The sequence below is a fragment of the Natrix helvetica genome, assembly GCF_964273705.1.
Source record: "Natrix helvetica genome assembly, chromosome: W".
In the NCBI taxonomy this organism is placed as follows: Eukaryota; Metazoa; Chordata; class Lepidosauria; order Squamata; family Natricidae; genus Natrix; species Natrix helvetica.
This window is the reverse complement of record NC_138555.1, coordinates 13,567,553-13,583,750: the sequence shown is the minus strand read 5'-3', so window position 1 is coordinate 13,583,750 and position 16,198 is coordinate 13,567,553. Positions and strand designations below refer to the sequence as shown.

Here is a 16,198-nt window from a genome sequence, read left to right as displayed (position 1 = left end):
TGACCAACCGCACTCAACGTGTAGTTCTCAATGGAACTGCATCTACATGGAGGGAAGTATGTAGTGGAGTACCCCAAGGCTCTGTTTTAGGCCCAGTACTCTTCAACATCTTCATCAATGATTTGGATGAGGGAATAAATGGGGAACTCATCAAATTTGCAGATGATACCAAGCTGGCAGGAATAGCCAACACTCCAGAAGATAGGCTTAAGATACAGAAGGATCTTGACAAACTTGAACATTGGGCACTATCTAATAAAATGAAATTCAATGGTGAAAAGAGTAAGGTTCTACATTTAGGCAACAAAAACGGAATGCACAGGTACAGTATAGGTGATACCTTACTCAGTAGTAGTAACTGTGAAAGGGATCTTGGAGTCCTAGTGGACAACCATTTAAATATGAGCCAGCAGTGTGCAGCAGCTGCCAAAAAAGCCAACACAGTTCTAGGCTGCATCAACAGAGGGATAGAATCAAGATCACGTGAAGTGTTAATACCACTTTATAATGCCTTGGTAAGGCCACACTTGGAATACTGCATCCAGTTCTGGTCGCCACGATGTAAAAAAGATGTGGAGACTCTGGAAAGAGTGCAGAGAAGAGCAACAAAGATGATTAGAGGACTGGAGACTAAAACATATGAAGAACGGTTGCAGGAACTGGGTATGTTTAGCTTAAGAGAAAGAAGGACTAGGGGAGACATGATAGCATTATTCCAATATCTCAGAGGTTGCCAGAAAGAAGAGGGAGTCAAACTATTCTCCAAAGCACCTGAGGGTAGAACAAGAAGCAATGGGTGGAAACTAATCAAGGAGAGAAGCTGTTGGATAGCTATTTGTCTGAAACGGTATAGGGTTTCCTGCCTAGGCAGGGGGTTGGACTAGAAGACCTCCAAGGTCCCTTCCAACTCTACTATTGTATTATTGTATAAGAATGCATGCTTCGATAATAAAGATTGTTCAGAATTTGCAATGTTAGCCATGGGCTAACGTTTCTGAACCTGGCTGCCAAATAAACTTTTCCTGTATCCTGAGAAGTCTAAAGCCTGTCAATTTCTGCAACACTATTACCCTTCATTTCGCAAAAGCGACTGCCTGCGAAGGCTCCTGGATTGGGGGCCAAAGCGGAAGCAGTATGCTCCGTCCCATACTTGGGTAGATCAGGTTGCCCTGAAAGAACCGGTCTCACCAGAAAACTCTTAAAACGTTCCAGGATAACGGGAGATCTGTAGGTGCTCAGCCGAGATGCGTGTTTGTAGATGCGTTTAAACTTCTAAAAAAATGTTATTCGGACGGGTGGTGAGGAGGATTATTTTGCAAAAGACTCTTTGGCTACCATGGAGGAAAAAGCGGCATTCCCGTCTAACCAGGCAGGGGGAACGCTTTGAGAGTGCACATTTCCGGTTTCCTAGCAACAAAGGGAAGTACGGTACCTATTTGTTGTTGCTCTCTCCTGCGGGACTCCTACCAGTAAATCCTGGGGGCTCGAGGCTGGCCCGGGAGGCGTTGCGGGGCCGCCCAGCCCGGCGTGCAGAGCCCCGTCACAGGAAACGGCGGAGTTTCCGAGGGGCCCTCAGAGGATTTGGCCTTGCCCGCCTCGCCTTTCCCCCGTCCATTTGGTTCCCCAAGGCGAAGAGCTCGGCGGGTGTCTTCCCGGGAAATGGTGGGTCGTCGTGGGGGAAAGCCCGCCCGCCCGTCCGCCTGGGGCCTCCCGGGGAAGTGGGGCCGTGGATCCTCGTGCTCCTGAATCAGAATCTCAGGGTTTTCGGCCCCGCTCGTAGCCGGATGTCTTAGAAAGCCTGGAATTGCGTGCGGGCTGCTGCTGCTGCTGCTGCCCTACTGGAACGGGATGTTTCCCGCTGGGATGTCCTGAAATGCACCGGATCCTACGGTTGGAGGTCCAGCTTCTCTCTCACAGCACTCAGGGTCTCCTCCAGGTGTCTTCTTCAGCCTCTGGGTCAGAGGCTTCTTCCTTGATAACCTCCTGCTCCGAAAATGGGGCTCTGAAGGCCTGCCTCGATTCTGAAGGGTGTCGCCTTGAATGCCTTTGGCTCTTGGGAAAGTCAGCGCAGCTTAAAACTGAGCCCCAGAAAACCGAAAAATCAACTTAACACCACTCATCGCCCAACGTGTTTTGTGCAGCGTTTTAATGTATATTAATATGTCTGGCTCTGGGCCATATTCCCTGTTTTGGGAGGAAGGACGTTTGTGTCAGTGGCTCCTGATTAATGAATGTTGTGCTGATCTGGAAAATTCAGAATGATCTGACAGGTGAGGAAACATGTTTGTGTCCCTACGTGCATGCATTCACTTGTATTCAGTGCGTAATTCTTCCTGCCTGGTTGCCATCCAAATGTTTTAAACTGCAATGAACTCCCACTAACTGCAATTTTGCATGGTGAGGTTCAGGGCTGATGGGCATTACAGGCCCAACCATCTGGAGAGTAAAGATTGGGGAAGCCCTGGGTCCAGAGTAATTTAATAAAACCTTTGTGCACTATAGGGGTTGCCACAAAGAAGAGGGAGTCAAACTATTTTCCAAGGCACCTGAGGGTAGAACAAGAAGCAATGGGTGGAAACTAATCAAGGAGAGAAGCAACTTAGAACTGAGGAGAAACTTCCTGACAGTGAGAACAATTAATCAGTGGAACAGAAGTTGCTTCCAGAAGTTGTGAATGCCCCAACACTGGAAGTCTTTAAGAAGATGTTGGATAGCCATTTGTCTGAAACGGTATAGGGTTTCCTGCCTAGGCAGGGGGTTGGACTAGAAGACCTCCAAGGTCTCTTCCAACTCTGCTATTGTATTATTATAGCTCTGTTTATTATAAAACAAATGCATTTTTGTTATTGTTGGGTGAGAAAAATTCAACTTCTCTATTTCCTGCATCTCTCCTTATGCCTTGAGATTAGAATAAAATAATTGGGCAGGAGAGAAGGCATACATACAAGGAAATTTCTGTTATTGAGCAGAATAAAAATAAAAGAATGACATCTGGTGAAATCAAACTCTGGCCACTGAGATACCTAGTTTATTAGACCTACCTAATGACCTTGTTCCTTAGAAAGGGGTATAAAACTAGTGTTTTGTTCTGCATCAGGAAATCCTGGACTTCTGACCTATAGTCTCAGACCTAAATTAGTTTCCTGTCCCTTTCAAAACACAATTCTCAAGTCTTCCTGTTCTTAGAGAACATGGGAATTATTCCAGTGTGTTGTGTAAGGCATCCAATTGGAGGTTACTATGTCGCTGCAACAAAAACTAGTTCTAACACACCCAACAACAAGTTGAGGATTTCATACTTTGAGGTAGCTTGATTTAGTGTTAATTGTGCCCCCACTTCTTACCTGGGTTTTAGGGCCCAGAAGCTGAAACCTGCTGATTTAGGTTTTCAAAAGTACATTTGTTCTTACAGCAGCTTTTATTTTAGACACTAGCTAACACCTACGTGTGTTTGTTATAAAACCTCTCCCATCTTATTAAATTAATGCCTAAAGGAAGCTAAGAACCAAAGAGTGAATAATCAATATTCTTAATACCTATCACAACCAGTCAGATATTTCCAGGAAGTCTACAACCAGGGCATAATATTTCCTCTCATGTCCTGATGTGACCCTTTTCTAAGAAGCCGGCATTCAGAGATCATTCTGTTTTTTGTGATAGGTAATGTTTGTGATGACTCCTTTTCAGATTTGATACTGGCTGGTTCCTGCGGGAAGACATTGCAAAAGACGGAGGTGGGGAAATTACAGCACATGTATGCATACATACATGTAACAGTCTTTTTCACAGAGGTGCCCTTCTGAGGGGGGAAATATAGCAGGTTCTCAACTTATAATAGTTTATTTGAAGTTTGAAGTTACAACGGCACTGAAAAAAGTGACTTACGACCGTTTCTCACATGGCTGTTGCAGCATTTCCTGGTCATGTGATCAAAATTTGGATGCTTGGCAACTGACTCATATTTATGATAGTTGCAGTGTCCCAATGTCATGTGATCACTTTTTGTGACAGTCTGACAAGCAAAGTCAATAGGGAAGCCAGATTCACTTAACAACCAAGTTACTAACTTAACAACTTGCAGCGATTCACTTAGCAACTGTGGCAAGAAAGGTTGTAAAATGGGGTAAAATTCACTTAACTGTTTTGCCTAGCAACAGAAATTTTGGGCTCTTGTGGTCGTAAGTCGAGGACTACCTGTGGTACTAAATTCGTGATGATGAGTCACACAGTCTCAACATATTGTGTAAACTGAACCACTATGGTTTGAAAACTGTGGATTGCGGTTTATTGTGTTGGGTGACAGTATTCAGTAAATCCTGATTAGCACTGTTAGCCAAAGAAAACCGAGACAACCACTCCATCATCAGTGCCAGGAACCTGAGCTTTTCCCACTTATGGGGACCCAAAAAATTGGAGCTGCACACGCTCGTGTGCTCGCTGGCCATTTGCACGGACCGGTTCTGGATGAGCCATGGCCCGGGGGTTGGGGACCACTGCTGTAAGGTATCCAGGGAGATTGGGATACAGTTCACAAAAGCCTATGCATTTTACTATCCCATCAGGGACTAGTCCTCGAGACTAAGTGATCTTAGCTCTCTTCCTGTTGCTTTTCCCTCTTTGGAGAGTGGGAGCATTTTGGTGCATACCCTAATAAAAGCTTTGTCCCTATTTAAAAAAAAAAAAACTACAGGTAATCCTCTTCTTAGGACCACAGTTGAGCCCAAAATTTCTGTTGCTGAGAGACAGTTAAGAGATTTTGCCCCGTTTTACAGCCTTTCTTGCCACAGTTGTTAAGTGAATCACTGCTGTTAAGTGAATCTGGCTTCCTCATTGACTCTGCTTATCAGAAGGTCATAAAAGGTGATCACATGACCCTGGGACACTGCAACCGTCATAAATATAAGTCAGTTGCTGAGCATCCAGATTTTGATCACATGACCATGGGGATGCTGGCAATGGTCATTACTGTGAAAAATGGTCCTAAATCCCTTTTTTCAATGTTGTCGTAACTTCGAACAGTCCCTAACCAAACTGTTGTAAGTCGAGGACTACCTGTATAGATTTTGAGGTCAGCTGATGTAGTGCTTTTAGGCACGAAACTGGAAATCTGTGAGTTGGACATGAAGCCAATGCAGTTACTGCCTCTCGGATCTAGGAAGAAAGCACGAAGAAAACTCTCCTGAAAAACATTGTCAAGAAAACTGCAGGGACTGGTCCAAGCAATCGCCAGAAGTCAAGAGTGACTTGAAGGCACAACTTCCTATTAATGAAGCAGGAAAAAACCAGATCTCTTCCTGCTGGCCCCTTTTAATGGTTCCTTTTGGTGAAGCTGCATCCTTGTTTCTTTTTTTTTCCTCCAAGGTTTTTTATTTTTTAATAGAAATTATACATATTATAGGATCAAAGAGTTGTCCGGGTCTTTTCTTTTACATCCTCTCATTTACATAGTCCTTTTTATATCATAGTTTCATTTTCACTTTCTGCCAAATTATTCTCTTCCATTATTTTTTATCTTTATGGTTATTTTTTCTTAATACATAAACACTATCTTCAATTGCCCCTTCAAAGTTACACCAAATCTTCATTTCTTATTTTCTCCATTGGTATATTTTGCTATACACAACATACATCCTCTAATTCAATTTAAACATAGATAGTATTTCTTTCAATTTTTTTCTACAATTAACAATATACTATCATTTCTTTATTTCTTAATTAGTTACATCTTAATAACAATCTTTAAAAACAAGAGAATAGTAGTAAGAATAATAACATCCCTGTTTCTAAAGGTACCTTTGAAATTACAAGGAGCATCATGGTTGCATGTTTGCACACAAGCTTGCAGGTGATACTAATGTGGTTTAGACCTTTCAGATTGTGCAAAAGAGAAGACTAACGGGATTTTTAAACAGCAGTGAAGTTGCAAAAATATATGAATAGGGGAAAAAATCAGAAAAAAATCCAATTAAGAAACTGCCTCTGAAGGAGTCCTGAGCTAAATAAAAAGCTATCCATAATTAACACCTGCATTTTGGCAGAGTTTTTCTTAATTAAAGGGATGTAACGGATGGACAGTATGCTGGCTTGATCTGAATATTGGGAGGGGGGAATGACACCCTGGTAAGAAAGACATTAGAGTTAAAATTGGGAAATATGAAACAAGCGGAACAACAAAAGGAGTGGGGGAAAACTCCACAATTAACCCATCAAGCTCTAAAGCAGTGTTTCTCAACCATGGAAACTTTTAAGACATGTGGACTTCAACTCCCAGAATTCCCCAGCCAGCATGCTCACTCGGGAATTCTGGGAATTGAAGTTCATACATCTTAAGGTGGCCCAAGTTGAGAAACACTGCTCTAGAAAGCCTTAATCTCCCTCTATCAACTAGTAAAATTAAGAGTAACAGAATGATCATTAAATGAACTGTGGCATATAGTGGTGGCATATGGTGACAGCAGTTTGATTCATACCCAGCCCACCTGCTGCCAATTCCCCTCACAAAATTAGGCATCCTTTACAGAAAAAGGTCTCCCATTTCTATTAAATACTGTAAGATAGCCAGGTTTCTTCACTTCCTCTCTGATTGCCAGTTTATGGTTTTATAGGCAGTCCTTGACTTACACCACTTCATTTAGTGACCATTTGAAGTTACAATGCCACTGAAAAAGTGACTTATGACCATTTTTCACACTTATGACCTTTGCAGTGTCCCATGGTCCCATGATTTACATTTGGATGCTTGACAACTGGTTCATATTTATGACCATTGCAGTGTCCCAGGGTCATGTGATCACCTTTTATGACCTTCTGATAAGCAGAGTCAATGGGGAAGCCAGATTCACTTAACAGCAGTGATTCACTTAGCAACTGCAGTGATTGTCAGGGTTCCAAACAGCATCCAAAAGTAAATCAGGGTCCGAGGCAAAGTATTGCTCAAAGTTCCAATTTATTAAGAGAGCCATGTTGGCACATCTGGGAAAACCCGAATCTGAAAGTTTCCTGGTTTTCCCCACCCATTTGAAAGTTCAAGATCTTTCCCCATACCCACAAATCCATCACATGGTCCAATCTCCCACTGCCATGCTGGCAGTTCCACCCATCCAGTTCCGGTCAGGTGCAGAGACAAAGGATGACCTTGGCTTTCTAGAAGGAATTTTGTTTTGGCTACATAACATCTAACTCAGTACAATCCCCCCTTCCATTTTCCCACCATAGAAAAAGGCATAGTAGAATAATAGAAAGTGTGGTAGGCCAAAGATCCAAGAGAAATATGGCTGCAGGCCTGACAGTTAGCAACATAAATTCTAGGCTCAATTGTGGTTGTAGGTTGACGACTACCTGTATACCATAGCCCTTTTTAAGGCAAAAGTTGGATATGAAACGAACTGAAATTCTATACAGAAAATAGAAAAACCTACTCAGTCTTGACTCTGCAACTTTTAAGTTTTGTGAAATTTAATTTCCAGCATTCCCTAGCCAGTGTGCTGACTGGGGAATTCTGGGAGTTGAAGTCCACATGTCTTAAATCTGCCAAAGTTGAGATATACTGCCCTACTCAAAGATGTGATTTGTGGCATTTTGACTTATTTCTTGCACGTTCTGGTTCCAGCAATGCTCACTCTGATCATGGGAATTCCTCCTCATTACTGTCCCTCTTTCTCTCTGCAGGTCTTGGAATGGTTGGAGAAGAAGAGGGGACCCAAGGCTCTGCAATGAGACCGAGGGGTGCTTCTAAATGCCCGTGGCTCCCTCTTTAAAGAGAGCCAGGATTAAGAAGGACATTGGATGTGAGCAATGGCTGAGGGCGATGCTCTGAGCAGTGAGCCGCCTGTGGGTCAAGAGGAGCGGCCGTACAAATGCAAGCAGTGCCCGCGGAGCTACCGCCACGCTGGCAGCCTGGTGAATCACCGCCATACCCATGAGGTAGGCCTTTTCCGCTGCCTGCTATGCTACAAAGACTTCTCCAACCCCATGTCCCTGAAGAGTCACCTGCGTACTCATACGGAAGAGAAGCGTCAGAAATGCCCAGACTGCAGCAGAAGCTTCCGAGTTTCATCCCAGCTTCCAAGCCACCACTGCCCAGCTCAGGCCATCCAGGAGCAGGAGGAAGAAGGCTGGAGGGATGGGAGTTATAGCTTCCAAAGAGGCCAAGGCACGTCTTCTCTGGATGTTGACCCCCGTTCTGGGATAGAAGGCAGCAGCAGGAGCCTGTTGTCCAACCTGGAGAAATACATTGCTGAGTCGGTAGTGCCAGCCGACTTTTCTCAGCAGGAGTTTCCAATCAAGACAGAAGGGGAGAAGCAGGATCCACTCCCGGGGCATGAGGAGGACGGGGAAGAGCCTGGGCTGCTGGCTGCCCTGGAGGACAAGCGCTGCTACAAATGCAACCAGTGTGACAAGGCTTACAAACACGCCAGCAGCTTGACCAATCACAAGCAGAGCCACATGATGGGGGTCTATCAGTGTGCCATGTGCTACAAGAAGTTCTCCAACCTTATGGCCCTCAGAAGCCACACCCGTGTCCACTCAGAGTATCAGCCCTACAAGTGCCGCTTTTCCAACAAAGCCTTCCGGTTGCCCTCGGAGCTGCTGAGCCACCAGAAAGCCCACAGCCAGGAGGAAAGCAAGTCTGCAGACCTGTCAGCCTGGGAGGATTTGGAGCACGATGTTTGGAAGGAGGACTCCATAGAAACATCAGCAAAGTTGGACATCTATCAGCTGCCTCACATGAGCACAGGCTTCGGGGACAGGGCGCCCTGCAGCCTCGAAGATACCTCCCAGGCCGGTGGTGGAGAACGCTGTCATCTGGATGGAGAGCTATGCATCCGCTGTGGCAGGACCTTCACCGACGAGGAAGAATTGAAGGAACACAGTTGTCTTTACCCAAAGAAGGCAGATGAAGAAAAAGTGGCCGAGGGCAGTAGCCCTTCCCAAGCAGTCCCTAGCTCCAATGAAGCTTGGGAAGCCCATCTGAAAAGCAAGGAAGGTTTTCCCATGTCTGGAGAGCGTCCTTTCCACTGCGGGGACTGTGGGAGGACATACCGCCACGCGGGGAGCCTCATCAACCACCGGAAGAGCCACCAGATTGGAGTGTACAGTTGTACCATCTGTTCAAAACAGTTGTATAATTTGGCTGCCTTGAAGAACCACTTGCGGGTCCACCTCAGGTCCAAGCTCATCTCCTCGGCACCAGAAGAGGCCTCCCAGCACCCATCTGGGATCCTGGATCCACCAAAAACACAGGATTGCCCTGACAACTGCCCAACCCAGGCCTCGGATGCCTGGAGAGGACCAGTCACCTGTCCCAAGGAAGAGGAAGAAAGGACTCTCGGGGAGGAAGAGCGACCCTATCGGTGTGAAGACTGCGGGCGGAGTTATCGCCACCGTGGCAGTCTGGTGAACCATCGCCACACTCATCAGACGGGAATCTTTCAGTGCTCCATCTGCCCCAAGCAATATTGCAACCTCATGGCACTCCGGAACCACGTCCGTGTGCATTTGCGGGTCACGTGCATACAGGGCAAAGAATTGGGGGATGGCTTGACCTGCAGTAATTGCAGAGAGAGTTTTGAGGAAGAGGCCGAATTACAGCTTCATCAGCTGCACCATCTGCCCTGCACAGAGGACATTGAGGCAGCTGAGGTGCCTAGGCTTGGTGTCCTTCACTCTCAGGAAGCAGATCTTCTTCAGACTATTAAACAGGATGTAGAAGTCCTGGAGAATGGGGCAATGGTGGCTGAGGACATCCTCCCGGCCTCGGAGATGTCTCATGTTTGTCACCAGTGTGGGTTGGCCTTTCCTACTGTGGCTGGTCTGCAGACTCACGCCATGCAACACAGCAGTGGAGGGGAGCATTTGGAAGGGATGGCGGAAGGAACCTACCCACCTGTCCCCATCCAGCATCTCTACAAGTGTGAGTTGTGTGGCAAATTGTACCGGCATTCAGGAAGCCTCATCAATCATAAGCAGGTGCACCAGATGGGTGACTTCAGCTGTTCGCTTTGCAAGAAACACTTCCAAAATGTGGCCTCCCTTAAAAGCCACTTGCGTGGCCATCAGAGGCCCAGGAGAGGACTGTCTGAGACACTGGTGATCACGAACGAGGAGACTAAAACTGAAGCTGGCGCTGCCATGCCTATGGTTTTAATTTTGTCAGAAGAGCTGAGAGATAGTTGCAGCGTTCTGGAAAAAGATGCCACAGCCAATGGCTGTCAGTCCCAGTCACAAGCGTCTTCCCCATTGCCTGAGTATCTCTGTGAGCAGTGTGGGCTGGGCTTTGACCAGGCCAAGAACTTGATTGACCACCAACAGACCCATCAAGCTGGCATCTACCAATGTTCTCTCTGCCCTAAAGAGTATCCCACCCTCCTTGCTCTAAAACACCATTTTCACGGGCATGCCAAGGCCACAGCATCCAGCCAGGAGAACCCCAAAGGCCACGCTGAGGAGCATCCTTTCCTCTGCAGCCTCTGTGGCATGATCTTCCCCAGCAAAGAGAGCCTTCAGCATCACCACAGCCTTTTGCACGAGGAGGGTGAAGGCCAAAGCGACAGTCCAGATGTGCTTAAAAGGGAAACCGAAGAGGAGCTGGATTGTTCAGGGGATCCAGAGGAGGACCAGCTCCTCTCGCACATCTGTGGTTATTGTGGACAGACATTTGACGATATGGCCAGCTTGGAAGAGCACAGCAACGGGCATCTGAAAGAGAAAGTGGCAGCCTTGGATGATACTTCTATCCAGCTCTGGCGAGCTCCGCACATGGAGGATGACCCACCCCCTCTACCCCCAACTTTGGTGGAAACACTTCCTCTTGCTAATGACCTGCTGGACAGCCGGCCTTATGCCTGTGGTCAATGTGGCAAGACCTACCGTCATGGTGGCAGCTTAGTCAATCACAAAAAGATCCACCTGATTGGAGATTACCAGTGCAGCATCTGTTGCCGGCAGTATCGTAACTTGTCTGCCTATCGGAATCACCTTCGAAACCACCCAAGATGCAAGTTGAACAGCAGCATCCCCCAACTCCAACAACCAGTCCCTGCTGCAGAAAGGGGACCACTTTGCACTTATGAGAGGCTGAAGGACAAGTTGTGTGGCGCTGAAGAAGAAGCTCCTCCAAGTAATTCTTTCCTTGCCTTTCCGATAGGAGAAGAAAGAGTGGAACAAGGAGAAAAATTGAGCTCAGGACTGTCCAAGAGCAGAGAAGCTCAGGAATGTAATGTTCCTGGAGAGGAGAATGAGAAGAAAGAGGCCCACCAAGCAATACAGGAAATGGAGACAATAGAGAAAGAGGAAGAAGGAGCAAGAGAGGCGGACGAAGAAGACTCCCTCTCGGAATGCCCCTTCCAGTGTGATGTTTGTGGACGCAGCTACAAGCATGCTGGCAGCCTGATCAACCACAGACAGAGCCATAAGACAGGCCTCTTTCACTGCAGCATTTGCCAGAAGCAGCTCTACAACCTCATGGCCCTCAAAAACCACAACCGCACTCACTTTGAAACCAAATGCTACCGATGTGCTGAGTGCCCCAAGGCGTTCCGGCTCCAGAAGCAACTGGCCAGCCACCAGTGTGTGCATTGGAACAGGAGGCTGGAGCCTGCTTTCCACTTGGTTCAGAGGCCCCTTCGGGCCCAGCGAGCTGGCAAGGCAGAAACATTCCCGCTCCTTCCGGCCCCAGGTAAGAAGCTTCCAGATCCCAAAGAGCATCTGTACAGATGCGGGCAGTGTGAGCGCTCGTACCGCCATGCAGGCAGCTTGCTCAACCACCAAAAGAGCCACAAGGTCGGGCACTTCACCTGTGCCTTGTGCAGCAAGGCTTACCCTAACCTCATGTCCCTGAAGAACCACCAGCGCATCCACTACGAAGTGAAACGCCACCAGTGTCCCGACTGCGGCAAAGCCTTCAAGTGGCAACGGCAGCTGCAGAGGCACCAACTCCAGCCCCATCCTTGCAACAAGGTCATTCCAGGGCAAGAGCCCGAAAGAACTAAAGCGGATTGCGAAAGGGATCAGGGGAACAACCCCGGAGAGGCACCCGCCAGGACTTTGCAGAGCCAGCTGCACCCCAAACGCTTTCACAACCACACTTCTCAAAAGAACCACAGTTGCATGCGTGCAAAGAAACGTTTGGAGTGCTCGGATTGCGGCAAAGCTTACCAGGCCTCCAGGGATCTGATGCAGCACCTAAGAAGGCATCAAGCTCAGGAAAGAGGGGACAGTCCAAAAGGCCAGCTGCTGGAGGACCAGCCTTACAAGTGTCATAGCTGTGAGCGGACATACCGCCATCCTGGTAGTCTGCTAAATCACAAGAAGGCCCATGCAGTTGGCCTCTACCACTGCCACACTTGCCAGAGGGACTTCTACAACCTTCTGGCTCTCAAGAACCATCTTCACATCCACACGGACAAGAGATGCCACCGATGCCCCCATTGTGGCAAGGCCTTCCGGACAGCCAAGCAGTTGACCGCCCACACAAAGGTCCACGGCAGGTCTAAGGAAGAAAAGACCTTCTCCTGCCCCATCTGCTCAAAGAGGTTCTTCCACCACCTTACCTTCCAGCAGCACCAGTTGTTGCACACCAAGATTGATGGGCACCATGCCTTTGAGGGCGGTATCACAGGGGAAGGGAACTGAGGGCTGTTAGCACACATGGGGAGGTGCACCCAGGATTGTATGGCAGGGAGATCCAATTACAGGGAAACGTTTGAGGTTTGGGTGGGAAGCTGGCTTCATGGGAACAATGGTCCACGCAACAAAAAAAAGGGAAAGGTTAAATTTGGTGGTTGATGGGAGATAAGATGAGGAAAATTGGGTCCATGATTCCCCAGCTTTTCTTTTTTTAGAACATAGATCAGAAAAATTGAGCTGGGATAGCAGGGAAGAGAGCAGGTGAGGTGGGACAGTGGTGGGTTTTCTCTTAACGTAACGTTACGTTGAGCACATAACATAACGCATCTCTCTGGCATCTCTTGGAAATACACTATATTGCCAAAAGTATTCGCTCACCTGCCTTTATTCGCTTATGAACTTACTGTAAGTGACATTCCATTCCTAATCCATAGGGTTCAATATGACGTTGGTCCACCCTTTGCAGCTATAACAGCTTCAACTCTTCTGGGGAGGCTTTCCACAAGGTTTAGGAGTGTGTTGATGGGAACTTTTGACCATTCTTCCAGAAGCCCATTTGTGAAGTCACACACTGATGTTGGACGAGTTTACGTGGCCTACCACTTTGTGGCTGAGTTGCTGTTGTTCCCAAACACTTCCATGTTCTTATAACACAGCTGACAGTTGACTGTGGAATATTTAGGAGCAAGGAAATGTCACGACTGGATCTGTTGCACAGGTGGCATCCTATCACAGTTCCACGCTGGACTTCACTGAGCTGAGAGTGACCCATTCTTTCACAAATGTTTGTAAAAACAGTCTGCATGCCTAGGTACTTGATTTTATACACCTGTGGCCATGGAAGTGATTGGAACACCTGATTCTGATTATTTAGATGGGTGAGCGAATATTTTTGGCAATACAGTGTATGTCCTATCTTTTCTGTCTTGGATCCTCTGGGGAACTGACTGAGCACCCTTGGGACCTTCTGAGGATTGGGGTTTTTTTTAATGAATGGCAAAAGTACTGTCTTATAAGGAAAACAAGAATTCTGGGGGTGGGTCTCTGTAGTTCCTGAACAAAGACTTAAAGAAGACGACAATAATCCTTGGTGTGGAGTAATCTTTTTTTAAAAAAAAATCTACCTCCTTCACTAAAATACGTACAGGTTTCCTTGATATGCAAGGAAACATTAAAAAGTTCAAAAGAGATCGCTTTCAAAATGGATTCTGAAACACTGACTAAAAGGTACTAGGATTTATGTGGAAGGCTTTCTAAAGAAACTGTTAGGTTTATGTGGGTAAGCAAGCTCTCTTTGGCAGAACCTTGCTGGCTGTGATTTATCAGAATAGGTCTTGAGCAAAAAAATAATTGGGGATTTTGTAAATGAGTCATCAAGAAAAACCATTTACCTCCCAAAATTAATTGGACTTATAGGCCTATCTCTTGGGAGGAAGATTCCATTTTCCTATTCCCCTTTTGATCTCCCCCTTGCATCCTCCAGATGGGTTGGCCCACCACCATATTGGCTGAGAATGATGCGTGTTGCTGTCAAGTGCATCTGGAAGGAGCCAGCTCTGAGAATGCTTCTTGGCTATAGTTACCCTCATCTTTTGGACACAGAAATCAGATCTCTCTGGTTGCCCATCTTTTTAGAAGAAGACATGGGGTGCCCAGCTGAAGGGAAAGGGACAGTGATGCACACAGATCACTTTATGATCCAAACTCTCCCTTAGGGTGATTTTCATGGTCAAACTTGATCTCACATTCTTTATTTCTCTTTATGCCAAACTGGATTAGGTTTGGAGAAGCATCTGGGGTACTTTTTAATTTGAAGAAAACTTTCTGAACTCTGCCACATCTAGATTGCATTTGGTTCTGCCATTATTTTGAGACAGCATGTAAGGCACTTAATTTCTCTTCTGTTTATTGCCACTTTGCCTTTAAGATGCTGGGGGGGGGGGGAGTGTTTCCCAATGAAAATAATCTCATTAGTATAAACCTAATAATTGGGATCCTAGCTGGTGTGGAAAGCTAATTAATATTGTTCTTCATTTGCACAGGGTTTGGCACAGATGGTATCAGGCCTCCTTGCTTCACCTGATGTTTGTTTGTATTTCTTTTTAGAAGAAACCCCTTCTGTTAAAGGCGGTTTTTACTCTCCCATCCAGTCTGGACCTGAATTACCCCAGGAAGAGTCACTAAGCCTAATCCTGCACAATATGAAACAATGCCCTTTCTTTCTCCCCATTTCAGTTCTCAACAGGCAACACTAACAATGCTAAACAGCAGCGAGGGTGGCTCAGAATAATAGGCCTGGCGGTCCAACACTGGAAAGACGACAGAGGAGGAAGGGAAGATTTCCTTGTTCCAGTTGTCATGAGAAAAATCTCAGCTTCAGAGAACTATTGGAGTACTGTGAGGGGTTGATCCCTTAATTCTGTTTTGCCCAGAGTACTTGGATCCCTTTAGGGTTTAGTGTTGATCTGGATGCAGATCAGATTGCAGAGACCGGATTCTAACCCCCAGGGGATTTTCTCTACAGTTTAGAAAACAGAGAAAGGAACCACATTAGATGGGCTTGTTTTTCAAACATCCTGAGATTTTTTAAAAGACCAGCCAGAATGGTGATGCCTTGAAATGAAGCATCCCGGCATGCCTTCCTTGCTCTACAAGGCACAGCCAGAGGTTACTGGAGATGCATCAAAGAGCTGTCACCCTCATAATCTCTAGAATTTGTAAATGGTTTATAGTGATCAACCTTTAGACTACAGGGATGCGATGGGTGGGATTATGAAAACACAAAAATTTGTTTAAACAAGAGGACTAGAAACCTGACCATCACCAGGCTATCTTCTGTTTTGGGGTTGGCACAGGTACCAGTTTCACTACTGCTCTGAGGCTAGCCCCCAATTTTGTTCTCATTCAGGTAGAATTTGGTTTACTGAAAGAATAAATGTTTTAAGTAGGTAAGAGCTCTTCATTTGTGATTAAAGTTTTATAGAATTTCTAACATAGGCGGATAATATTTTTCATAGGGCGCGGGAGGGACACATGTTGGTTTATTTCACCAGCTGAAATCTGTTGTTTTTTTATGCCTTCAATGTTTATCCTTACGATGCCCAATAACTCCAGAATGTTGACGATCAAGTCCTGTTTATGCTGCTGTTTTGGATAACTGACATTTTAGCTGTGGTTCAGCAAAAAAGAAAGAAACCTCACAAAAGGAAAATAAATTTTGAGTTTCGTACGTTTTCAAATGCTTCCCCTCCTCCTTAAAGGCAGGCACAGAATACGATTCAAGACGTCATTTGATGTCATTAGATTTGAGGGCTGCTGGCCGGGCTGTGAGGGTGATGAAAAAAGGCAGAATTGAAGAAGACATTTTCAAACCTTCATATTTTGCTGTTCTGACATGCTCTCAAACCATTAGCCACTGCCCTCACAGAGATGGACAGACAACTGATACTCTGCTCCCCAGCCTTCCCAAATCGAGACCTTCTGGATGGGCTAGACTACAGTCCCTATCATCCCCAGTCAGCACACTGTCTGGCAAGAACTGGTACTCTAGTTCAGGTTACAAAGCAAGAAA

The 16,198-nt window shown here is 46.2% G+C and overlaps 1 protein-coding gene across 1 annotated transcript; it reads left to right on the top strand.

The window, feature by feature from the left end:
• The first annotated feature begins 1,312 nt into the window (after positions 1–1,312).
• On the top strand, positions 1,313–15,860 carry LOC309400486 (zinc finger protein 646-like). Its single transcript, XM_081969009.1, has 2 exons — positions 1,313–2,270; positions 7,669–15,860. Exon 2 carries the CDS (start codon positions 7,795–7,797, stop codon positions 12,631–12,633), a length of 4,839 nt encoding a protein of 1,612 aa, XP_081825135.1. The 5' UTR covers positions 1,313–2,270; positions 7,669–7,794; the 3' UTR covers positions 12,634–15,860.
• Positions 15,861–16,198: the final 338 nt, after the last annotated feature.